At 42.0% G+C, this 27362-nt stretch overlaps 2 protein-coding genes across 4 annotated transcripts in view; both read right to left on the bottom strand.

Annotated features, from left to right (window-relative positions):
* Positions 1 to 16215, bottom strand: part of LOC139558813 (protein tyrosine phosphatase type IVA 2-like) — a 53747-nt gene extending 37532 nt beyond the window's left edge. Inside the window, exon 1 of one of the 3 annotated variants that reach the window (XM_071374281.1) lies at positions 15907 to 16215. The gene's annotated coding sequence lies outside the window, so the exon portion shown is untranslated. Of the gene's footprint in view, positions 1 to 15902 lie in introns of all 3 variants that reach the window. The other 2 variants (XM_071374280.1, XM_071374279.1) reach the window with 2 other exon arrangements.
* A 3420-nt stretch (positions 16216 to 19635) lies between these two features.
* The window catches only part of LOC139558858 (collagen alpha-2(VIII) chain-like), a 101004-nt gene continuing 93277 nt past the window's right edge, over positions 19636 to 27362 (bottom strand). Inside the window, exon 3 of the mRNA XM_071374371.1 lies at positions 19636 to 25558. Within this exon, the coding sequence (XP_071230472.1) occupies positions 23652 to 25558 (1907 nt within the window). The 3' untranslated portion in view covers positions 19636 to 23651. The remainder of the gene's footprint in view (positions 25559 to 27362) is intronic.

The raw sequence follows: 27362 nt of genomic DNA, 5'->3' as shown, positions 1-27362 counted from the left end.
TTTGCTTCAGAAACCGACAGAAACATTTTTAAACACATTGAGTGTTTGATTATATCTGTTCTCTTCTACCATTCCTTGCTGGCAAAGTACCCAGATGTTGTCTCTGGTTTTGGAACTGAATTTGAAAACAACCTGAGAAGTTGAAATGATAGTTTGTAATCTTCATACAGACAATGAATGCAATATTTAAAATACTGACATTGAATATATAAATATTCAACTAAATTAACTTCTTATGGCTGCAGGGGCAGTATTGAGTAGCTTGGATGAAAGGTGCACAGAGGTCCCCAGAGTAAACGGCCTGCTCCTCAGTCATAGTTGCTAATATATGCATATTATTATTAGTATTGGATAGAAAACTCTGAAGTTTCTAAAACTGTTTGAATTATCTCTGTGAGTATAACAGAACTCATATGGCAGGCAAAAACCTGAAAAAAAATCCAAACAGGAAGTGGAAATTCTGAGGCTGGTAGATTTTCAACCAAGCTCCCATTGAAATCACAGCGAGATGTGGATGAGTTTTCACTTCCTACGGCTTCCACTAGATGTCAACAGTCTGTAGAACTGTGTCTGATGACTCTACTGTGAAGGGGGACTGGATGAGAGAATTAGTCAGGTCTGTCATGAGGTGACCATTCTTTGACCATGTGCGATCACATGAGGGAGCTCCGTTCCATTGCTCATCTGAAGTCAATGTAATTCTCCGGTTGGAACGTTATTCAAGATTTATGTTAACATTCTAAAGATCGATTCAATACATCGTTTGACATGTTTCTACGGACTGTTACGGAACTTTTGGACATTTCGTCAGGTTTTAGTGAACGCGCATCCCTGACGTTGGATTTGTATACCAAACACGCGACAAAAATATCTATTTGGACATAAATGATGGACATTGCCGGGGAAAAAAACTAACATTTCTTGTGGAAGTGGGAGTCCTGGGAGTGCATTCCGACGAAGATCAGCATAGGTAAGTGAAGATTTATAATGCTTTTTATGAGTTTTGTTGACTGCACAATTTGGGCGGGTAACTGTATGGCTTGCTTTTGTGGCTGACCGCTGTTTTCAGATGATTGAATATTGTGTTTTGCCGTAAAGCTTTTTGAAATCTGACACAGCGGTTGCATTAAGAACAAGTGTATCTTTAATTCTATGTAAAACATGCATCTTTTATCAAAGTTTATGATGAGTATTTCTGTTATTTGACGTGGCTCTCTGCAATTTCTCCGGATATTTTGGAGGCATTTCTGAACATGGCGCCAATGTAAACAGAGGTTTGTGGATATAAATATGAACTTAATCGAACAAGACATATATGTATTGTGTAACATGAAGTCCTATGAGTGTCATCTGATGAAAATCAAAGGTTAGTGATGAATTTTCTCTCTATTTGTGCTTTTTGTGACTCCTCTCTTTGGCTGGAAAAATGGCTGAATTTCTCTTTGAGTTGGTGGTGACCTAACATAATCGTTTGTGGTGCTTTCGCTAAAAAGCCTATTTGAAATCGGACACTTTGATGGGATTAACAACAAGATTACTTTTAAAATTGTATAAGATACATGTATGTTTGAGGAATTTTAATTATGAGATTTGTTTGAATTTGGCGCCCTGCACTTTCACTGGCTGTTGTCATATCGATCCCGTTAACGGGATTACAGCCATAAGAAGTTTTAACCTCTGTACCGGCACCCCATATATATATATATATATATATATATGTGTGTGTGTGTGTGTGTGTGTGTGTGTGTATAGCCCCACTACTGTTATTTTATTGTTGCTCCTTAACCACGTATGTTTCAACAACAAAAAAGATTACATTATTTTTCTTCATTTCTTTTAGTAAATACTTAACTTTTTTTTCTTAAAACTGCATTGTTAGTTAAGGGCTTGTAAGTAAGCATTTCACTGTAAAGTCTACACTTGTTGTATTCGGCACGTGTGACAAAATCTTTTGATTATTTGGTTCACCCCCTCCCCAGGCCTGACCTTTCTCCTGCCCGATCTTTCTCCCCCCTGGTCCCCTGAAGTGGTTCAAGCATTCTTGTGGACTTAGAACAGCCAATGTTGTTTTTCTATTAAAAAGTGTGCTTTGAGAGCAGAAACCTGAAAAACCTGTGGGAAATCTGTCTATTGCCATGGTATCATTTTAGCATCGAGTATCGTTTTGGTATCGAGTAAAGTGACACTAAACCTGGTATCGAAGTTGTGACAACACAACACACACCCATTCCAGAGCCCTGCCCGTCTGCATTCTGTGAGTGCCTTAGAATCCTTATTTGAGGAGATCCCAGGTTGGTGGTCACAAGAATAAAATATTTACTGAAATATTTACTACAAAAACATGAGAAAAAAAACTAGTAATGCCTCCAATTGCCAGGACTCACAACACAGCTTCAACACTGGCATGTGGAGAGAAAGGTTACTTGAAATTGGCACTGGTCAAAAGCAGTACACTATATAGGGAACAGTAGGGCTGGAAATTGCCAGGGACCTCACGATACCGAAGTGACGATACAATATGTACTGCGATTCTCACGATTATATATGTATTGCGATTTGATAGTGATTTTATTGCGATTCTGTGTTCCAAACATATTGCTCACCATATGTCTGCTGCAAAAGGACAAGAGAGAGACATGAGAAAACCAGTGTTGATGAGTCACGGAAATAAAGTGCCGAAAACAAATTGGCTCCCAAATGAGCTCCTATTTAAAAAGAAGATGGAGAACAAGCTATGAAAGACAAATACTGGACTTTTGGTGCAGGTACAGACAACATGTGCAAAAATAAAAGCGATAGTCAAAACAATACATCGTCAAAGATAATATCCCGATATGTAACCGTATCAATTTTTTGGAGATAGGGAATAGAATGCAATTTGGGAAGCAGTCAATTTGGGAAGCAGTCACAGTTGCCACATTCACCTGACCCAGGTCGGAGTGATTTGAAAGTTCTCTAACATTTCAAAAGGAACACCAGGTCACTGTTGACATGTTACATCCTGAGCAGAACAACCAGAGTTTCACCCCAGGGTTTTACTAAACCACGAGTGAAAATCAACCTACCCCCAGTAACTGAAAGGGGGTGTGAAAACCACCCCACCCCAGTGACTGAAAGGGGGAGTGAAAGTGAAAGAGGAACAAGCAACACTTGTCAAAGTACACTACCTGACCAAAAGTCACCTGCTCGAACATTTCACTCCAAAATCACAAGCATTAATAGAGAGTTGGTCCACCCCTTTGCTGCTATAACAGCCTCCACTCTTCTGGGAAGGCTTTCCACTAGATGTGCACAGGGGCATTGTCATGCTGAAACAGTAAAGGGCATCCCCCAAACTGTTGCCACAAAGTTGAAAGCACAGAACCATCTAGAATGTCATTGAATGCTGTAGAGTTAAGATTTCCCTTCACTAGAACTAAGGAGCCCAAACCATGGAAAACATCCCCAGACCATTATTCCTCCAGCTGCTCTGCCTCCTCCCATTTCATAAAGCTCCCAATGAACAGTTCTTGTGCTGACGTTGCTTCCAGAGGCAGTTTAGAACTCGGTAGTGAGTGTTGCAACCGAGGACAGAGGATTTTTACACGCTACGCACTTCAGCACTCGGCGGTCCCGTTCTGTGAGCTTGTGTGACCTATCACTTCGCGGCTGAGCCGTTGTTGCTGCTAAACATTTCCACTTCACAATAACAGCACTTACAGTTGACCGGGGCAGCTCTACCAGGGCATACATTTGACAAACTGACTTGTTGGAAAGGTGGCATCCTATGACGGTGCCACGTTGAAAGTCACTGACCTCTTCAGTAAGGCCATTCTACTGCCAATGTGTGTCTAAGGAGATTGCAAGGCTAGGTGCTCAATTTTATACAACTGTCAGCAACAGGTGTGGCTGAAATAGCCAAATCTACTAATTTGAAGGGGTGTCCACCAATGTTACCTCTAAGCTGCATGTGAGTGGACACGCAGTAGCCCGAGTCTATCCCCATTAGACTACCCCCTTCTGCAGAGCACAGAAGAAATATCTGCCCACGGAGAGAAGCACAAGTTTGACCTTCACTCACTTTTCCCCATTAGTTAACAACCATAAACGTTTCCCTTTATTGTGGCAATTTCGATCGAATCAACGCAATATTAGCCACTTTCAATGCAACATATCCCGAAACAAAAACAAATTATGGGAGAGATTTTGTTGTATGCAGAAAGCGTCGGGATAGGATTTTAATTCTATTGCTCACGACTCACACTGTACTCTACACAGACCAGTGCAGCATAACCAATCAGAGCTTCAGTAGGCCTATCTGCAAATTGACCACTGCCATGTATGGATCTGTGCCATTCACTTTGAACTGGACTGTGTTTACAGCTGGGATCCTGAGCAAGAGCTGCATGTAGCCACGTGCACATTGTGTTCATATCCTTTGCTAGTTAGTTATTAGCCCAGTTATAGATCATTTGTAGACAGCAAACTGGGAGTGATTTCTAGACATCTTTTTAAAAGCGAGTCAGTAGGTAGCGTTTTATTTTGCAACAGCCTTGAATAAGCTAAGTAGCCAATAAGCAAAGGCTAGTATAATTTGTCTGATTCTCTGTAATAATGCTATGGTTTCTTGCATCAAAGCACATTTTCAGTCACCTTGTCTGAAGGACAAGTGGATGAACAGGTTCATGTCAAGCCCTGTATGTTCTTTTCAAAAGTCTCATGGAATGTAGGTCTACATTAAACACCACACATTGACTGCTACTGTAGGCTGAACGATAGAACAGCTATTTCCATGTTAAAATGTTATGGGATGCATTTTTTCCAATCTTTGGGATGGTAAACCACTCTGGTAGGCCTACATTATAATCAAATAGCCACAGGAGCCTACTTGTCCACTTACAGCGTGTACAGCCTCTGTGTCCACAGTTGAACAGACTTTTCACAGTGGTCAAGTTTGCGCTCAGCAGACCTGAAATTTGCTCAGTGCCTAAAAAAATTAGAGGGAACATTGGTGTCCACATACTTTTGTATATATAGTGTAGTCTGCAACATGTGGCGTGAGAACACTCTCGTATTCAATTTCCCTCCCTGCCTCAGAGCATGCTAGACAGTGCCATTGTGGTGGAAAGTGGGCTAGAAGGGAGTCACCAGGCAACTGCCTCTGAGCTTTTTAATGAGTCAATCTCCCGTCACCAATCTAAATCAGGTCCCTTCCAGAAGGCTAGCATCCCGGGTCGGGCTGCCTAACCAGCCCTGGTCAGATAGTTAGTGGAGGGGAAGGCAGGTAGGTCACCTACTTCTCCTGCAGACCTGGGTTCAAATAATACAGTGTTTTCTTTAGCCTGTCTTAGAGTGCCAGGTGGGTGGGGTCTGCCATTTTGTGACTTCTCCGTTGATTCAATTGCATAAGGCAAACTCAAATCAAGCCCAAATGAAGTATTTCTAACTATTTCAATAGTATTTGAAAGGTGTGCCGTCCTGTCCTACGCGGGCTGGAAGAGACCGCGTTGGACCTTTAATAGCACTGGGGTTTCCCAACGTTAAGGGGAGAGACAGGGAAGTTCCGTGTCTACAGGGTTCTCTTTGAACTTTCACTTCAATTTAAGATAGGTAACTATTTTACTGAAGGCATTTTCAGAACGGCACGCCTGCACATGCATGAACGCACACCATTTAGGCCTTATGGTTTGCTCTTAGAACAAGTTTTCATATAACCAAAACAGAACCAAGGGATTTAATATTAACACGGAGGGAGACATAACATTTGTGACAGCCACTTCCTGTGGCAGTCAGGTATGTGTGTTCTGATTGACTATATCATGCATCATAACCCTATGACCAATCACCTTGAGAAAGTAGCCTTGAGCCAACTCCGATCAAGTCATTCATCCATCCATGGCCTGGCGGTTGGCCTAGCCCATGCAATCACAGCCTGAGGATCGGAGACTCCAGATGCCACTCAGACAGCCAGAACAGGGAATGCCTGTTGCCATAACAACAAGCGGGTATCTCTGGGGAGTCGACAGACAGGAGCTCCAGCGGGGCCAGCTCCTGTCCCTCCAGGGGAAATCAGAGGAGCGGTGGTGCGCGTCTTTAAATATTAACACTGACAAGCAGGAGGCGCAGCACCAAGAGTCGCAGGGAGAGAAGAGAGAGAAGCTACTGTATTGGACTTTGCAACCTGTCCAGGGGGTGTACTTGTACATCATGCTGCCTCACGCTACATAAACAGGAGATTGGCCCATAGGGCAGAAGCCTTTCTGGCTTGGACAAGGCTTACCTACAGTTCTAAGGCCAGCTTACAGCCCACAGCTCCTAACCCAGTGTTTTCCATTGGCGTCAGGTAATCAGCCGGTCACATACTCACCTTCACATTAACTAGGCTACTTTCCTTTTAAAAGTTTCTATTCACTAGTCCTTTGAGCCCTCTCCCGCTACAATAAACATCTAGCAATCTATTGAGAGGATAGGCGGTCAGTCAAAGTGAGGGATGACAGGAAAACATAGCCGAAAGAAAGCGAGAGGTTAAACTCGCAAAACTCTGTCCAAAACAAGCCCAATGTGTTTCTATGGGTTTATTTTGGACCTAAAGCTTGACGCCTGCCTTCCTGGCTTTGAGACAAACACTCTCACTGTTAGGGCGGAGACATGAGCATCTCGTCAATATATACACATCTCTTGTTGCAGTCAAATTTCTTTACATGGAGGGGCAAGCGCATGATGCTCATGAATTATCAAGTCCCATGTAATGTAAGTGGTAACGATGAGTCGAAATCCACGACTTAGTTTCACACATTTCTTTAGGACCATTTTATTTGTGTGTTTCACATAGCAGGCCACACAGAGTAGTAGAGCATAGTAGGCTATTTACTCTGTGTTGACTGACAACTGAACAGCAAGCGTTAACTAGTTTATAAAAAGGTGACTGAATAAAGTCGATCTCTTATATCCCTTTGCCATTCATAAATCATGCAACATGGTTAAAATGTCCATGGTATCGCATCGGGACAAGTAAACCAAAGAAAACACTTCCTTATTTTTTTGCTATGTCGTCGTCGGATTACTAGACAGTGATGCTCAACTTGGAGTGACTCGTCTCACCATGCAGTGTAGCCTACCGAATCACATCGGAGAGAGAGCTGTTCATTTGGCTCCCTCATTTGCATAGGCTACTGGTAGCAGGCCTAAGCTTTTTGCTGTTTATCTGAAGATAAATGATATAAACATTAGAAGATGGTGAATCATCACTGCAGGAACAATAGGTGGTGGACAGCATCATTCTGGCCCACATAATAATTAGGGCCCTAGTGGAATCCATAAAAAACTCAACAATATTCAGAAAAGTATTGACCTTTGTAGGGAATCAACTAAATGTATTGAACATTTACTAATTAGCCCAAGTTTATCATAAGACATGAACAAAATGCATCAGGGATTACAAATTTCGTGCAACTTTCTGAAGAGGCAACGAGAACGCCCCCGTGTGTGCAATGCACACATCTACCAGATGGAAGCTTTCTGAAGAGGCAACGAGAACGCCCCCGTGTTGCAATGCACACATCTACCAGATGGAAGCTTTCTGAAGAGGCAACGAGAAAGCCCCCGTGTTGCAATGCACACATCTACCAGATGGAAGCTTTCTGAAGAGGCAACGAGAACGCCCCCGTGTTGCAATGCACACATCTACCAGATGGAAGCTTTCTGAAGAGGCAACGAGAACGCCCCCGTGTTGCAATGCACACAGCTACCAGACGGAAGCTTTCTGAAGAGGCAACGAGAACGCCCCCGTGTTGCAATGCACACATCTACCAGATGGAAGCTTTCTGAAGAGGCAACGAGAACGCCCCCGTGTTGCAATGCACACATCTACCAGATGGAAGCTTTCTGAAGAGGCAACGAGAACGCCCCCGTGTTGCAATGCACACAGCTTCCATCTGGTAGATGGAAAAGGTTTTCCCAAAAACCTTTTCCATCTGGTAGTTTTTCCCAAAAACCTTCTCAATTAAAATGTTAACTACAAAGTAAAATTACCAGGCAGAATTCTCTCATTATTTTCATCATACCAGCAGGTATTCACTTTGCAAACTGTACCTTCACAACAAAAACACAGCCTCTTGCTAGGTGTGCACTTAAATTAAAAGAGTAACTACACCCAAAAATCAACAACTCAGATTTTTTGAAGAGCCTCAAATGAGGTCTCCCGGTGGTTGCGGACTGAGAACATCCAATTGTTGTTGTTCTATAAAAATAAAAAGTGTAATTTTGAAAACAAAAATATATATTTAGGAAAAAACAGAAACCTGAAAAAAACTAAATTAATGACATTTTTCAATAATGTGGGCTATTTACTTCATTTGTTTTGATAAAAATGCCTGGCTTGTTTCTATTTGGCCGGTTACTATGTACATGCGGTAAAAATGTAGAAACTGACAGATCAGGCTTCAGGTCTGCATCTCAGTGAGTCCCATGCCACAGGTTGTGAGGAGCCAAACATCTTGTTTCTTAATCAAATCATTTTTGTCACATGCTTGGTAAACAACAGGTGTAGACTAACAGTGAAATGCTTACTTACGTGTAATTTCCCAACAATGCATAGCTAATAATAAGCAATAACAAGCTGGTTGAATATAAAAGGCCACCGCTGAGCAGAGAAAGTGGTGGTAATGCAATTTTAACAAATGTTTAACCGTTCTAGGACCCCGTTCCGCTAGCGGAACACCTCGCCAAAAGCCAATGAAATTGCAGGGCTCCAAATTCAATCAACAGAAATCTCATAATTCAATTTTCTCAAACATACAAGTATTAGACACCATTTTAAAGATAGAATTCTCGTTAATCCAACCACAGTGTCCGATTTCAAAAAAGCTTTTCGGCGAAAGCAGAACATATGTTAGGTCAGCAACTAGTCACAGAAAGTATACAGCGATTTTCCAACCAAAGAGAGGAGTCACAAAAAGCAGAAATATTGATAAAATTAATCACTAACCTTTGATATTCTTCATCAGATGACACTCCCAGGACAACATGTTACACAATACATGTATGTTTTGTTCGATCAAGTTCATATTTATATCCAAAAACCTCAGTTTACATTTGGCTTTGCCTCCAAAACATCCCGTGAATTTGCAGAGCCACATCAAATCACAGAAATAGTCATAATAAACATTAATAAAAAAGATACAAGTGTTATTCAGATTTAAAGATATACTTCTGCTTAATGCAACTGCTGTGTCAGATTTACAAAAAAACTTTACGGAAAAAGCAAACCATGCAATAATCTGAGTACGGCGCTCAGAGACCAACACAACCCAGGAAGATATCCGCCATGTTAGAGTCAACATAAATCAGAAATAGCATTATAAATATTCACTTACCTTTGATGAACTTCGTCAGAATGCACTCCCAGGAATCCCAGTTCCACAATAAATGTTTGATTTGTTCCATAAAGTCCATCAATTATATCCAAATTCCTCCTTGTTGTTAACATGTTCAGTACACAATCTAAACTCATGACGCGCGGGCAGGTCCAGGCAAAAGTTCAGACAGTCATATTACAGTCTGTAGAAACATGTCAAACGAAGTATAGAATCAATCTTTAGGATGTTTTTAACATAAATCTTCAATAATGTTCCAACTGGAGAATTCCTTTGTCTGTAGAAAAACTATGGAACAGAGCTCACTCTCACGTGAACGAGCGTCACGCGCTCAAAGCATTCTGCCAGACCTCTGACTCATTCCCCTCTCATTCGGCACTTCACAGTAGAAGCATCAGACAAGGTTCTAACGACTGTTGACATCTAGTGGAAGCCTTAGGAAGTGCAACATTACCCATATCCCACTGTATCTTCAATAGGGAATGAGTTGAAAAACAACCTACCTCAGATTTCCCACTTCCTGGTTGGATTTTTTTCTCTGGTTTTTGCCTGCCATATGAGTTCTGTTATACTCAGACATCATTCAAACAGTTTTAGAAACTTCAGAGTGTTTTCTATCCAATACTACTAATAATATGCATATCTTAGCTTCTGGGCCTGAGTAGCAGGCAGTTTACTCTGGGCAGGCATTTCATGCAAAAGGTAAGTGAATATTTATCATGTTATTTCTAACTTCTGTTGACTCCAACATGGCGGATATTTCTTTGGCTGAATTGGGCTCTGAGCGCCGTACTCAGATTATGCTTTTTCCGTAAAGTTTTTTTGAAATCTGACAGCGGTTGCATTAAGTCTATCTTTAATTATGTGAATAACACTTGTATCTTTTATCAATGTTTATTATGATTATTTCTGGGATTTCTGTGGCTATCTGCAAGATCACCGGATGTTTTGGAATCAAAACATTACTGCACGTAACACGCCAATGTAAACTGAGACTTTTGGATATAAATATGCACATTATCGAACAAAACATACATGTATTGTGTAACATGTCCTATGAGTGTCATCTGATGAAGATCATCAAAAGTTTGTGATAAATTGTATCTATATTTCTGCTTTTTGTGACTCCTATCTTTGGCTGGGAAAATGGCTGTGTTTTTTTTGACTTGGCTCTGAACTAACATAATCATATGTTTATGTTTTCGCTGTAAAGCCTTTTTCAAATCGAACACAATGGGTAGATTAACAAGATGTTTATCTTTCATTTGCTGTATTGGACTTGTTAATGTGTGAAAGTTACATATTTCAAAAAAATATTTTTGAATTTCCCGCGCTGCCTTTTCAGCGGAATGTTGTCGAGGGGTTCCGCTAGCGGAACGCCTGCGCTAGAAAGGTTAAGAGCAAATTCTTATTTACAATGACGGCCTACAGTAAACAGTACCAATAGTAGAGGAATAATACCCAGTGTCAAAGTGGTGTAGGGAGACGCTACCTACTGATACAGAATCAGATATGTAGATGTATCCAATGGTTAAATGTAGGATTACGTGTGGTGTAATCTGATCCCAGATTTATGGGCCTACCTTGAGTGTCCATAGGAGGACATAGTGGAGAGAGAGAGAGCAGAGTGGATTTTAGGACCAGCGAGTGCACAGCACTCCCTCCTCCCCCCGAAACACACACCAAACCAGAGGATAGAGATCCTCTCTCAAACACTCCAGCCAGAGCCCCAGGGGCATGAACACGTGTAAATGGGCTAATCCATTACACAAGGCAGACTAGAAGACATGACATGCTCATCAACGCCACCTTTCAGACACAGGCACCCTGTGGTCAAACCAGGCTCAGCGCCAGCTATACAGACGGCTCCCCCCCCCCGCCGACTGGTGACCCTTGCCTAGCCTCATGTTACTGTACCTGCCACGGCTACTCTCAGCTTTCTCAGTTACGGTAACCAAGGCTGAAGACTTCCCCTGTTGTCACGCTCGTCTTTCTTTATTCTGCTAATACAGAGAGAGGGGAACTTTCCTCTGTGTGCCAAATGTCACACCATTTAGCGAAGTGTCGGATCAGGTTCCCATACAAAAGACAACTTCACTATTTGACAATAAAATATAAAATTCTGGCTACAACAACTCTAAAGTAGTAATGTAGACCAAATGACAATGGACCACAGCAATGTCTAGTACCATCCAGCATTGAGAAGACTATCAGTGTTCAAAGCAGACAATTCAGTTGCGGCATGTGAGCAAACATTTGTTTCACGATGACTCACACCATGTTTACTGCCAATCCAAGCCCCAGAGAGAGGGATCAACACGTCAAGCCCAGACTGATCAGTCACTTTTGTAATGTTCCTCCATAAAAGCTCAAGGCTAGGATTTTGGGCAGGTGCGATGTGTCTCAAAAGGAGCTGATCAAAAGTAGAGTAGGGAATAGGCAAGGGTGATTTGGTATGCATCCTGTGCCCGAGGCTAACCTGTATCCAGAGCATATACTGTACAGCAGAAGACATACAGACAGGGAGTGGGGTGTGATACCGGTATGCGTAGCATGGAATCTGGTGAATGAGGCCCTCCATGCCTGGCCGTGGAAGGCTCGCTCTTGGCGTCAGGCTGTATACGTGTGGGTTGGCTGAAGGGAGCTATTTCCAGAGCGGCTCCTGGATCCAGCCTTGTACGTCAATTAGCTTTATGATAAAGCAGTTGAGTGAAACCCACTAGGGTTGTCACTAAACCAGTAAATCCATACTCAGAGGTATCGTGGCAAGAAAACTAAACATGAAGCGGACAAACTTTCCTGAGGAAAACAGTCTAGGTGTTGGAGACAAAACAGCCTGATGTCACCCAGTTTCTTTTCCAAGCTATAGCACACAATATTTTTAACAGGCAGTTTTCTTTTAAAGGTCCAAAAAGAGTTGTCTGCTTTGTGTTTTCTTTTTTGACATAGATACTGGTACCGTGAGAACCCTACTTGAAACAATAAAATAAGCTAGCAATGTCCTACAGGAAATGGATTTACAGTCAGTCAATTAATACAGATTATATTTATGATATACAGAGCATTCAGAAAGTATTCAGACCTTGACTTTTTCCACATTTTGTTACGTTACAGCCTTATTCTAAAATGGATTCCAGGAATGCACGATATATCGCTGAGCATATCGGAATCTGACGATATTAGATAAAAATGACAACAATGGCATCAACCCGATGTCTAGTTTAACACCGATGTGCAAAACCGATGTCAAAATGTACATGTACATGCATACCTATATAAAAGTGACATAAAACTGACGCCACGAAAAATACAGTGCTACACATAACAAAAACAGAAAAATATTAAGCACACACTTCTAACAACTAAAGTTCAAGTCGAGCAGTCATTTGAAAGAGTAAGAACATTTCAGTGAGACAACGCAAAGGCGAAACCCATTAACGCCAAGATAATGGAATTCATTGCCCTGTCGACAATCAACAGTCCTCTGTCGTGGATGATGTTGGCTTTTGCCGACTGGTCCAGCCCCGGTACACACTATTTATCAGATGTTGCCCTACCGGAGTTACACAAACAAACTTAATGAATGCATTAGGGATGCACCGACATGACCATTTTTGGCCACTACGACATCTGATATTTTCCTTGCCAAAAAAACAATATCGATTATTTTAAATGTTTGCGATCATTTAAGCATTCTAGTACAGTTAAATAGTTACACACAGAAACTCCCCAAATACAGGTGTGCCAAGCTTGTAGCATCATACCACAGAAGACTCGAGGCTGTAATCGCTGCCAAAGGTGCCTCAACAAAGTAGAGTCAGTTGTACAACAATGCATTCAACTGAAATGTGTCTTCCGCATTTAACCCAACCCTTCTGAATCAGAGAGGCGTGCCTTAATCGACATCCATGTCTTCGGTGCCCTGGGAACAGTGGGTTAAGTGCCTTGCTCAGGGGCAGAACGGCACCTTGTCAGCTCATGGATTCGATCCAGCAACCTTACGGTTACTGCCCCAACGCTCTTACCACTAAGGTACCTGCCACCACAGGTAGGGTAGGGTCTGAACTTAAGTAAATATGATATTTCCATTATTTTGAATACATTTGCAAAAATGTCTAAAACCCTACTTTGCTTTGTCATTGTGGGGTATTGTGTAGATTGATTAGGGGGGAAAAGTAATAATTTTTTGAATAAGACTAGGAGAACTGAAAATGTTCAGTAATCAAAACTGAGGGAAAAATGAAAGGGTCTGAATACTTTCCAAATGCACTATATATGATTTGTATTTTGTTGATTAGTCCAAGCAATGTTCAGTAATCAAAACCGAGTAGGCACTGGTACCCAGAGATAGCTTAGAGAGATATATATCCATCTATAGCTACTTTACAAGCAAATGAATAGGTTACTTTGCCATAAATCCTAAGTAGCAATGTCTATGCTTACCTGTTACAATACTCTGACTGATCGGCCCACAGTAGGTGTGTGTAAACTGCCTGCGTAGTATATGGGGATGTGTGAAACCTACTCCTCAGCTTTAAGTGTTGCGCCTGTGTCACCTCATTAGCTAGCTTTTGGGATGCCGCGATCTGGACAAGGCGCTTGCGGGAGTACGGTCACGTGTGTGTGAGGCAGAGGTCCCGAGTCGCACCAGGTATGGGCCGAATCAGGAGGAAGCGGCACTCGCTAAGCAAGCGACGTCCTTTGCACATGCCCATTCAACCTTTCCACCCCAAAATAAATTGTAGTTGTCACTGTCAAATAGACCAAACCAAAATACCATGACAAAAAATACACTGAGGCAGGACGGGCTGTTGTGATCAGGGTTTTTTCTGGATGAAAAAGGTGGCTTAGGTCGTGGGAGTAGTATGTGACAGTTTTGCAGTTTTAAAGCAAATTTCCTGCAATTCTACACATTTTGCATGCAGCTGGGACAAAATGTTGCAGTATTAAAGATAATTTGATGCGATTTCTACCTATTCTGCCACGGCTAATCTTTTTATTTTATACTGCTAAATTCATTGTTTTTGAATTTTCAAATTCTCCCTGTCTAGCTTTCCTTTTGGTGACTTTGTTCTCAAAAACGATATTTGTCCATCATCTTTACTAACATAAACGACTAAATCAGATATAAATTAAGTCAACACTGAAAGCGTTTTTTCCATCACGATTAGTTTTGTTTCTTTCACAGCTGTTCAAGTCAACTTCCCCACCCAAATGCATTTCCTCAAGTTCACTTCTCTGAATTGTTGATTGAGTGTTACAAAACCAGAGAGCAGAACATACGTTTGCCTTGGTTTGAGTGTGAACTACTAGCTAGTTAGCCAGACATTACACCCTCTTCCGATGAGAACCCAAGACAACAACCATGTCTCAAAATATGTCTTTGTCTCGATTTAGCCACCTGGGATATCAAATTGGACAGCTTGTACAGTGTACGTTACGTTAACATCCAACCTCGCTTCCCCTGACAATGTTGCCGTGCGCTCGGCAGTGTGCGTGAAGCCTTTGCAACAGGAGACAAGTGCATTCGGGTAACGTTATCGTGTTACACCTGTCCATGGTCAACCGTAGGACCGACCAAAACTCTGTACATCCAATCCAGACAGCGACGTTTCCAGTACAACACTGCGTAGTTAGGCTACAGTTAGCTACATATGAACAGGAACAAGGGCAACTAAGGTAGCTAGAAGCAATAAGTATAGCTATACATCAGTGGGTACTGTAGAATCATGACCTAGCAATTTAGCAAACAGGGTAATTATATTTGGCTAGCAAGCTTTCTCGGTCAGTTAATTAATATCGAGGATAAAATATAACATTGATACAAGAAACGGGTCCGCATGTCTTGTAAAATAGGCCGATGTTTGTATGTAACTTTAATGTTACCCAACAACGTTGACTAGCCCCTTCTCCGTTTGTTAAGGCATGCAACTAGCTACCCTGCTAAAGTTATACTAACTAGCCGGTTACAAACAAGGCAGTTCAGAAAGTAAATGGGTCACATTGGGCTGTAACTGTTAGTGTGGGTCAAACGAATAGCTGGCTAGCACTAGCAACGCTATCTGGGTATATAAACAGAAACAAAACTAGTTATCGAGTAATACTTTGGCTTAGTTGGTTGACTAACCACAATACCTCCTAGTTAGCTAGCTCGCGTCCGTTACGTTAGCGTGGTTAGTTGCATGCTAGCTAAACGAACGTTATCTTACTATAGCTAGCTACCGGCGTAACGCAGGAAACGGGCAGCTGACTGGCTAACGTTAGCTAGTTAGCTGTTATCGATGTTAAGGCTTTTTCGATAAAAGCTACTACTCGTTCGCTATTAATGTTTAATTTAACTTGACGAACCTTGGTGTTTTGCCAACATTTTCTGTAGATCGGCGAAGCTGCAGAGTTGGAAAACGACTAATGTTATTTAGCTGCCATATCCCAGCGTTAGCAGGCTAGCTATAGCTAGCTACTTTCTTCTCAATAAGACTGACGCTGTAGCGAAATAGTTATCTGGGTTTTTTGGTGATAATGTATAACGATATGAACAAGCGTTCTTACTTACAAAGAGCAGGCTGAACATTGAAAACCAGTGACTATCCAGGAGAATGTGGATGGAGAGCAGTAAGTGCTGTCAGATCTTTTTAGTTCCTCTTCAAATGTGGGTGAGAGAGCTCACATCGGAACTGTTGGGAGGAGTTTCAAGGTGGTAATCTCGTTAACGTCACTCTGAACGGAAGAAAACCAGGGATCACAAAACAACACTGTTTAACAAATATGCTGTTTTTGGTAATATTAAACTGGAATCCTCGAGATATATTCTTTATTTCAAATTGAGCTATGGTAATACCGCGTTCATGTGCTAGTCGGAACGAGGAATCTCAGAAATGTCGGATTTGGTAACTGGTTGTACCTATACACGTGCCGCGTTCAACGAATCAGCAAATCGGACATTTCCGCGTTACCTGTTCCGAGTATAAATGCCGATTTGGTCAACAATTATTTTTTTTTACCATCCCTGTACTCAAACAACATGTTATGACTGAGATTATACTTAACCTTCCTTCTGCTCTTACACAAAAACAGCCGCAACTTACATTCTCATCCATCATGAAATGGACACATTGGAACGAATTAAAGTAAAAGAGGAAAAAAATTACACAAAATTCCTACCCTTCAGAATATATTTCTGAATTAAAGTGCAATATTTCAATGCATTGCTCTGTGAAAAAGATATAACTTACGAAAAGTTAGACCTAAACCTAAATGTTGCATTCTCTACCGTATGTAACCCCCCCCCCCTCCCCCTTAAAAGAGTTAGATGCACTATTGTAAAGTGGTTGTTCCACTGGATATCATAAGGTGAATGCACCAATTTGTGAGTCGCGTCTGCTAAATGACTTAAATGTAAATGTAAATATGTACAATTCTCCTCGGAAACAAGGAAAATCACAAATGGACAGACCATTATACTTTTACTAGTCAGTCTAGTAACAACTAATCACAATACATAATATCTTCCTCCATTGCTTGCTATATAAGAACAATCTAACCAGTTTCCCATAAGGTATCCTTCATCGCCAATTTCTGAGTGACGAGCATCAGGAGGTGTTAAATTGAGCAATTGGGAGTGTTTGAGCGGATCATTTTTGTCAAGTCTGGCCGTCGTTGTTCAACGCCTTTCAAAGTGTACTGCATTATTTACAAATTGGCCACTTATGTGTATATGTTGAGTGCATGAATTTGACCAAAAAAATAATGTGGTCCAAAGGTAATACCATTTTTACTGCAAGTTTCTGCAGTTGCTCTTCACCAACGTCATCCGGCATCCATCGCCTGTATTGTGGGAGGCTCTATTGCCAACCAATCATTAGGGTGTTTTTTTTGCCCATGTGAATGTGACTGAAACAGAATCCAACTTTGCCGCAATTCATGTATACAATGGATATATACACATTAATGTAATTTTTGATGCTCTTTCTCACAGATTGCTTGTACAATGTACACACATGATTTCAATTTGTTAGTGTGTGATATGGGGGTTGCAGCCATCTTTATTTCGACATTATAAAGATAAACTTTTATAAAACAATGGCAACACTGCCATGTTGATCTGAGCCTTGCTTTTGGAAAACCACATTATTGTCCAACTTTCATCTGTGGCAGGTGCACCTGACTTCAATCCTGGACATTTGTCTACAGTCTGTTGCTTTTGCCTTAAAACTCAAACGCACCCATTTTGGTCCACCTAGTTAGATTACCTCCAGCCAAGCCTTGTCCTGTTTTACTAGCCATGTTATACTATAACAAACAGTCAAGCGATGAGGTAATCGCATGTTTTGTGTGATTGGCTATAGAAAATATTGGTCAGACACAGACGTGTGCCCATAGATTTTTTTTTTTTTTTTTTTATGTATGGCTTAATCATTGATTAATCTAATGTCATGTTATGAATAGAGAAAATATAATAGTAACACCATGTGTGAATATGTATCCAATATCATAAATCATGTTATTCTCTGACTTTCTCAATTAAAGAAATAGGTCCTCTGTTTTGGTCCATGTTACCTTTTAGTGACACATAAACACCACCTAGTGGTCAATTGGACTGTCCCTTTATTATGGGGATTCTTATGAGAAACAGAACATTGAACAAAGCATTGTCAATGTCATTAAAATAACAAAGTAGCTTTTGCCAAATGTGCCAACACTATATAGGCCTACTTGTAACCAAAACACCCATATCAACATAAAATGAGGCTGAGACCCAGACTCCTGAACAGATTGGGCCCAGGGCTGCGTTCAGTACAAAAAAACGTACTTCAACATTCAATGAAACGGAAACTGTTCTGTTCTAAACGACCAGTTGAAAACAGGGAGGGGTTTGATTGTGGGTTGGGGAACTCCACACTTCCATTTAAATACGTCACTCATTGCTTCCAGTCACACCCACCAAAAGGAGAAAACATAACTCAAAGTCTGTTCAAGAACGTTGAAGAACGTTTTGGGGAATGTGTTGTTCAGTACAAACGGTCACGCAACATAGCAAACGTTTAATTGAACTGAACACCCTCGCAGATTGGTAAAAAAATTATTAGGAATACATTTTATTTTATGTTTAGTCTATTTTCTCTCTTGCAACTTTAAATGTAACAGATTACCCATTGAACTAGCTAATGTCACATCAACTCTTGAATTTTAGAAATGTACCACTCCCCCACGCTGCCGTTTCCTTCTCCCACCGAAGTAGCGTGCACTGCTGCTACAGTCATCCAGGGATACAGGTGATACAGGCGCCCCCTGGTAGTGAGTAGTAGTAGTAATCAAAAACCAGACCCCATAGCATTTGAAAATTGTGGTAGACAACGCGGATGTCTAGAGAGACTAGATGGTGATTACCAATAATACAGCAGAACAAACTCAAATCAAGTAAAATAATAGCTATGATATTATTTTGACAGCATAATTAACTAGCTAGCTAACCAGCTAACTACTGTAGCTGATTTAGGCCTGCGTCATCTACGTTCGCTATGATCAGGTAAAAGTCCGGTAATACCTAACTCGAAGTCCTCCTGACTTCAGAGTCTGGAAAGGCTATTTTGATGTTGGCGGCACGATGCGTCGATAATGAGGGGAATGTTATTTATTCCTGATTGGTTTTCCTCTGTGTCTTTCTCACTCAAACCCACTTGGACAACCACGCACAGCCCCTTCAAATACAACTGTTAGATTTTCAAATCCAAACAACATGAGGTCTCAATTCCCCAGGAAAGAAAAATACTTTTGAGAGAACCAATCAATGTTCAGCCAGAAAAAAAGCACAACTCTGTGCGAATACTGCATTAACAACGGCCACCTGTCCAGACCAGTGTGTCATAGCTCTCCCTCCTTGTGAGTCATGTGACTGGCATCAGCCAGGCTAGATAGGCCACCCCATTTTTCCCAACTGGACATCTTTGTGAAGCGTAACAGCTCTTGCTTCCAATGTGTGTGTGTGTGTGTGTGTGTGATAGGCAAAAACACACACAGTCTGTTTGATGGATGTAGATGTGGTTGTTATGCTCAGTCTAGTGAAGTCATTACCCGACCATGGAACATTGATACCATCACTGACTTGAGGCCTATATCTTCATTGGTACTATACATACCATTCTGAGAGCAAATTGGATAGCCTATGTACAGTATTTTATACTAAGCCCCAGACACAGTAAGCATACACTACTATTACTCCCTGTAACCAAATGTGATGTGTGTTTCACATGGATGTGGAATCTAGAAAAAATCAACACAGATATACAATAAAGTATTTATTGATTTGGTATCAATACAATCAAGTACTGTAGATTTTGTATAAGCAGACAAAACATTTTCAATCAAAAAGAGTGCATTTTATACCCATATTCTATTGCATAGAGGGCACACAATAGCCATGTATAAGACAAAAAATCCTATAGGTTGATACATTGTACATGACACACAAAAAAACATATTTTTTTTAATCCACAAAAAGAATCCTTCATGAACAATGCTAGAATACTAACTAGGTGTTCTAAATGATCTCGTTCAATGCTGTTAAATACCATTTATACCATCTAGGCTTCGGTGGGCGGTTTTGGCGTTACTGTTAAATTATCACAAATGTATAAATACATCTTCATTAAGGTCATGTGCAAATTAAAATGCCCATTTGTATCTATCTCCAAACTACAACAAACAAATATCCCTTAAAACCGAAGCAAGGCATATTTTTTTAATATATATATATATATATTTTTTTTTTATCATTGAATAGAAAACAAGTCTAATCAGTTTATGATCAAGGCAGTACATTTGGGAAAAATTATTTGCACACACTGCAAGCTCTGAAACCAAGTGACATTGTCTACGACGAGGAATAGACAAAAGGAGAGTAACAGTCTATCCGACCACGCCACTCAAAAATGGCTTTCCAAATGTCTGATATACAGTACATAACAAGAACAAGTCTTGAATTGTCTAGTAGACTTACACAACAATAATGATACACAAACTTTGCTTAAGGTATGTTCAGGTTCTGATGAGAGGATTAGGGGCACAGAGACTAGTGAGAGTGCATTGGATAAACCGAAAACACTGAATGTGAGACACCAGGCTCTACTCAGTCAAAACCGATGACCATTTCTCCAGGACATTTCAAAAACGTAACTCTTTAGACACAGCTATACAGCAATTGTATTAATATGCAGACAACAGAGCAATATCCCTACATTCATTATTCTTCTTATTTACCGCAGGAACCTGGATAACCATGTTGATTGAATGTTGGCCTCAGGTTCTCAATCTGAATACAACTTCTACTCTTGGGTTGTGTTACAGAGAGAGAACTCAAAATGTAGGAAAATAAATGGGTGCTACCTACCATTCTGCTATATCCACCATGAATAGCATCAGGGCAGTCTAAATGGTGGATTCTCACCATTGATGAATACTGAATGATGATCTAATGATGGAAACATACTATATGATGCCCCTACGTTGAACTTACAGCAAGGGATTGTGATATACTGTATGATATAACCTTGAGCCCAAGGTCACTGGAAAATGAAGGTCTTCACGATAGATTGTCCCGTTCATTCCGTCCCAGATTCTCCCATGTCTACCTTCATGTTTTTATTCCAACATTACTGTCGTCTTACTTGGAATACATTTCCCACGTGTCTATTTGACGTTTCTCCTCTTTGTATGATGTGTAGCCCACTACTACTACCAAACCAAATTCTTCTCTTTGCGACATTGCCCAAGCTATAGGACCATACATGTACATTTAGGTAACCTTCATGATGACACACATGTCCTATTTGAACCACATCAGATCTTCAATTCAAAACTGTGGTGGAATATTAACTAGAAGTGCATGACTCAGAAAGCATGTTCCATGGTCTTTGCAGTTCATCTTTCACCCAGGTGAAGTGTTAATGGCTGGGATTAAAAAATAGATGCAGGCAGAAACACTGTACTGCACTAGGAGAACTCACACAGCAAACACACTTCTCACCTTAGTTCCACCGTTTCTCCCAGAAATAACAGAGCCATGTTAACTGTTATGCAATAACAATTTCACAACCACAGGGCCTCTCTCTCACTCCCTCCCTCTCTGTCGGTCTCTCTCTCTCTCTCTCTCTCGCTCTTTACTTATTATGGAGATTCATGCATGGTCATTTCCCAAAGTTAACCTTCTTTCATATCCTGTCAGAAGACTTCTGCTAGGAATATACTGTGGCAACATCAGATGTTTCATTTAACCAAGCAATGGACAAACCATTTTAGTTGTGGATGTATCTTTAGGTGGAAAATGAATGTATAGCCTTTATGTAATACTGAGGCTTATGGAGGATTATACATTGTTACTGTACGTTTATCATCACAATGAGATAATAACTATAGCACCAAATACTGGGAGCGTTGTGTAAGATCATTTGAACTGCACCCAATGCACCCATTGGGTTTCATCTGAACCTTGAAAGGGTTATTCTGTAGAAACAGGTTGGATGGCCTTTAGCCAGTTGTTAATGTGATTTGTAGTTGCGATGTGCTTTGTAGTTTGTAGACAGAATGAGGCTTTTAATGTGAGCTATCCCTCAGAACGTTCACTCTAAATGTTAATGTGAAAGGTACTAGGGCATTGATTGCTCGGCCGCAGCTATGGTATTAGCGGACACAAGAAGCAGTGATGTCATCGACATGTGTGTGCCGTAGAGCACGTAATGAGGGTGACATAGGAGCTGCAATGCAGGTGGTAAATGGGAATACCCACAGAATGGATCGATGCAGGGAAACATGGCATTGATCCTAATGCATTTGGCCCACAACTTCTGTCTATGAGCTGACGCATAATGTATTTATTAATATAATGATTAACTTACACATTTATTTATAGATTTATTTATTTGTCTATTTAATGTGTTCTATATACAGTATTTATAATTCTTTAGGTTACTGGTTTGGATATTGATGCTTTATCAAAGAAGAGGAAAAATGGGGAAAGCATGGTTCTTTTGGATTTTTAATACTGCTATCTCTATGTGTCCCCTGTTTTGTGTGGATCTTACACAAGTTGGATAGAGCAATGACTTCTTATTGATCAATAGCCATGATCCAAAGCCGTCAGCTTCTAGTATGACCAGCAATGCTTTCAGCACCAGCCTCTCATAGAACCCGAAAATTAGCACCCAACAGACAACTGGAAGTTGACTGTCAAAACATCAGAGCATACTGATAAACAATGATCCATTGATCCCTATAACAGGTATTTTTTTTAAAAGAAGAAAAGTAAAGTGAAAAGTATTGGATATTATTTCACGTAAGGAATTGTTTATTGAATATACTCTTCATACTGTATGTGTAATGGTACATCTTTATGTGAAATATTGATTTAAATAGGAAGGACGCGCACATAGAAGGAAATGGGAGGTTTTTGTGCAGGAAGTGACCACAGCCAGGGGAACCAATCAGAGCCCCAGGGTGCGACGATTTCATCCTACTGATATCAGAGCATTTGGGTAGGATGTGCAGTCACATGGGTAGAACTAATGCTACATTCATAACCAAGTGGGAAGGTGGTATTTACCACATACGACTGGGAAAAATCCACTTGAACGCTCCTCTAACTGTTAATTACTAGTGGGAAACTCATCTATAACCGCTGACCTCCGACTTCTCCTACATGCTGACCTCCAACGTCACCTACTAAGGAAATGATAACAGCATTTATGGCAGTTAAATGCAACAACAAAACATTATTTATAAAAAGCAAGCTATTAAAATGGTTTTTAAACACTATAATATTTTACAAGCGCGATAGCTGTTAGCCAATCGGCTTTTCTCAATGAGTTCAAAGCACTTGATTGTATCCAACTGGTATTTACCACCTTCCCAATTAGTTATGAATGCAGCATAATAACTGTTACTTAGACAAAGTAATGCACTTAATAGTCCGAATCCAATAAACAACAACAATACAGACAACGATGACAAAATAATAATAATAACAATTATGACAATAATAATAATTATAATAATATAAGCTAAAAAAACAAACACATAAAAATAAAAAAACAGACATTTTAAAGAAAGAGATAAAAACAGAGCACAGCATGAAGTATCCTTCTCCTGCTTTTTAATTCTCCATCTTCCGTTCACAACGTCTTTTCCTGTCGCTGTTTATGTTGTTGATGATAACATTATACAGGTGGTGTTATTCTGTAATGGCTGCCGGTGTTATGATATAGGGACATCAGAAGGCACCCTAGGTGATCGTTGACTAGCAGGCCATTATGTGGGACAGAGCAGGAACCCTGAGAAGGACGAGTGGATGTATTCGGTGGAGTAGAGCCCGTTAGCCTGATCCGAGGGCATCTGCATCCACACCTGGTCGTTCTCCTTCAGCTCAAGGACGGCACTACCGGACGCCTGGTCCATGTAGCCCTTCTTGTACTCGTCGTAGGTATATGTGGCTGGAACATAGTTCTTGTACAGCGCCACCCACAGACTGAATCCCTTTACGTGCACGTGGTAGGCAAAGTAGTAGACACCAGACATGGGGCTGGTGAAGATACCGGTGGCAGGGTTGTAGGCATTCTGCCCGTTGTAAAGGGTCCTGTCGAACTTGATGGGCCTCCCAGAGGGAGGGAAGGCTGTGGTGAGGATGGCGGTAAACGCGGGTGACAGGGTGGCGGAGAGATCTGCACGGCCAAACTGTGGTTTTCCGTTCCTCCCGTCTGGTACCTCGTCCCCACCCAGCCCTGAATCCGTTAGCCCAGCCACCCCGGTTTGTCCGTTTCCTGCAGGGCCAGGGGGCCCGGGTGGCCCTGGAGGGCCGGGGTTGCCGTTGAGTCCAGAGTTGCCTGGCTTTCCTGGGGGACCTTGGGGACCTGGAACTCCTTTTTCTCCGAGCTTGCCCAGACCTGGAAAACCCGGCAGCCCAGGTTCGCCCTTCAGACCTGGGATACCCTGTGGCCCCATTGGCCCTGAAGGCCCCTGCAGACCGGGGATTCCAGACTGGCCTCTTGGTCCTGGAGACCCAACAAACCCAAGCTCCCCTTTTGGTCCAGGATTGCCTAAAAGACCTGGGTTTCCTGGCAGGCCTATGTGCCCTGCCTCGCCTTTGGGCCCAGGTTTTCCGATAGCCCCGTTAGGGCCCGGGAGCCCTTTGTCTCCAGGAATGCCTGGTTTTCCAGACATACCACCAGGACCCTGGTCCCCTCTGATCCCTGGCAGACCTGGATGCCCCTGTGGACCCAACTCTCCCTTCAGCCCGGGCATGCCGTGTTTTCCTGAAAGCCCCATGGGGCCCTGTATTCCTGGTGGTCCTGGCTGTCCATCTGGGCCCATGTCTCCTGACTGTCCCGCCATCCCAGGCTCTCCCTTATTTCCAGGGACGCCTGGTCCCCCGAAAAGGCCCTTGTCTCCCTTTGTCCCTGGTAGACCAGGTTTGCCGTAGCCAGGACCTCCAGGAAACCCTGAAGAACCCCTCTGTCCTGGCTCACCTTTAGGCCCAAGTGGACCGGGTCCTCCAGGCAATCCATCATTACCAGGCTTGCCCAATCCGACGGATCCTGGTTGGCCTTGCAGCCCTGGACCGCCAGCCTTCCCTGGCTCTCCTATTCCTCCTGGGAGCCCCTGGTCCCCTTTAGGCCCAGAAGGACCAGGAAGCCCGTCAAGTCCTGGTTTTCCCATGCCCTGATTACCAGCTGGCCCTGGGGGGCCCCTGAGCCCATTGGGGCCCCTGGTTCCTGGCAATCCAGGATTCCCATTGCCATTCTCTCCCTTGAGTCCACGCTCCCCAGGATTTCCAGGCCCACCTTTCTGTCCTGGTTCTCCACGAGACCCAGGTTGGCCCCTCCCACCGGGAAGGCCAGGTTTGCCATTAAGAGACAGGCCAGCTGGCCCAGGGAGACCTGGTTGACCTGGAAGTCCTCTGGGACCTGGTTCACCCCGGAGTCCAACCTCGCCATTATTCCCAGGCATCCCCTTAATTCCCCCCTTTCCTGGGAGACCCGGAAGTCCTGGCTTCCCAATGCCCGGAAAGCCTGGAGGCCCCTGAAGGCCAGGCTGGCCATTGAGACCTGGTTTCCCCAGTCCTGGTTTTCCCGGAAGTCCTGAGGGCCCAGTTGGGCCTCTAGGTCCAGGTTTTCCTTGGGGCCCTGGCTCGCCCTTTACGTCCATCATGGGTGGCATGTCTGTAGGAGAAAATGGAAGATCATGTGATTACCTGTTCATCCCCTTTCAAATCCTTCATTATCTTACAAAATGTATCTTAAATTTTGAAAAATGAAACATTTCCATGGATGCGTCCCAAATGACATCTCAAATGCATCCCAAATTCCCTATATAGTGCACTACATTTGACCAGGGACCTAAGGTAAATAAGGTGCTGTTTTGGACATAGCCCCAGTTTGCATTTTTTTCTTTAGTCAGTGACTTGGCTCTGTAAGATGAACAAAAGCTTTGTAAATATGTCCTTAAGACAGCACTCAATAACCCTTGATTTGCGAGAACCTATAATTGATTTTACAGTTGATTGAAAGAGGCATTCCGTTCAAGTCACAGTAAACTGAATTGTAAAACCTACAGTGAATATTGTGTAGATATGGTTCTACATTAGTGCCAGTGTGCATCTGCATTGCCAAATTCATGTCATCGTCTAATTAGTTTTGTTTGTCAAGACAATGATGCAGGGAATTCAGGAACAGTACTCAGGTTAGGTTTTCCTTTAGGGTGTCGAATATTGGACTAGCTGATCTAGTAGGAAGTTGGCTAAAGAAGAAAAAAAAAACTGGAAGCGAGACTGAACAGTTTTTTATTCTGACAAGCTTTGAGCTACAGTAGCTTAGACCAACACTTGGTTTGGTATGAGGGTTAAGTAAACACCATTAAGTGGCCACCGGAAGTTTAGAGCTGGGCACATGGATTTGACAACAGCATTCATCCCATTCGTCTGTCCTGTCATTGTTGATGATACATTTATATTTTGACCCAGAACAATTATTTTGTGTGGAGGTGCTGAATAACGGCGAATAAACTATAAACTATATAAAATAAAGAGAGTCGCAAACTACATATATAAACTCCCACCCTGAAGACTGCACAGTGATGCCGAAACATTGGTGATTTACCCAAATGACTGGGAGTTTATATATGCAGTGTGCGACTCTCTTTATTTTTTATAGTTTATGACATACACTTATTAAACATCATCAATATAAAGTAGATAGGAATTTCTGTTGATTTGCTGGCAATTTTGTACTTAAATTAACTAAAATACAGGCAATAACTACTGAACAATATTGAAGTGTCTTGATTTTCCACTTATTGCAATTGTGGAAGAGGGAATAGCAATGCAATTTAGTCTCCTGGCCAATAGGTGGTAGTAGCTGCTTGCCATTTACACATTTACACAAGCCATAGAAAGACAACAAGAAGTGTGAATCCAGAATAGAATAGATGTGTGTCCAGAATGGCTGATGTAGGCTACCACATCCATCATTGAACTCTAACACCAGGGTATAGGCCTCCTTTATGCTGGCATAAAACTTCAGGTAAAGTATCTTCATAGACATAGGAATGGACAATGGTAGCCAACATCATAGGTTCATGGACATAGGAATCATAGGAGATAGGCATTCCCAGCCGCGTCCTCAGAGCATGCGCAGACCAGCTGGCTGGTGTGTTTACGGACATATTCAATCAATCCTTATCCCAGTCTGCTGTTCCCACATGCTTCAAGAGGGCCACCATTGTTCCTGTTCCCAAGAAAGCTAAGGTAACTGAGCTAAACGACTACCGCCCCGTAGCACTCACTTCCGTCATCATGAAGTGCTTTGAGAGACTAGTCAAGGACCATATCACCTCCACCCTACCGGACACCCTAGACCCACTCCAATTTGCTTACCGACCCAATAGGTCCACAGACGACGCAATCGCAACCACACTGCACACTGCCCTAACCCATCTGGACAAGAGGAATACCCATGTGAGAATGCT

The sequence above is a fragment of the Salvelinus alpinus genome, chromosome 29, assembly GCF_045679555.1.
Source record: "Salvelinus alpinus chromosome 29, SLU_Salpinus.1, whole genome shotgun sequence".
In the NCBI taxonomy this organism is placed as follows: domain Eukaryota; kingdom Metazoa; phylum Chordata; class Actinopteri; order Salmoniformes; family Salmonidae; genus Salvelinus; species Salvelinus alpinus.
This window is presented reverse-complemented; position numbering and strand designations above follow the sequence as displayed.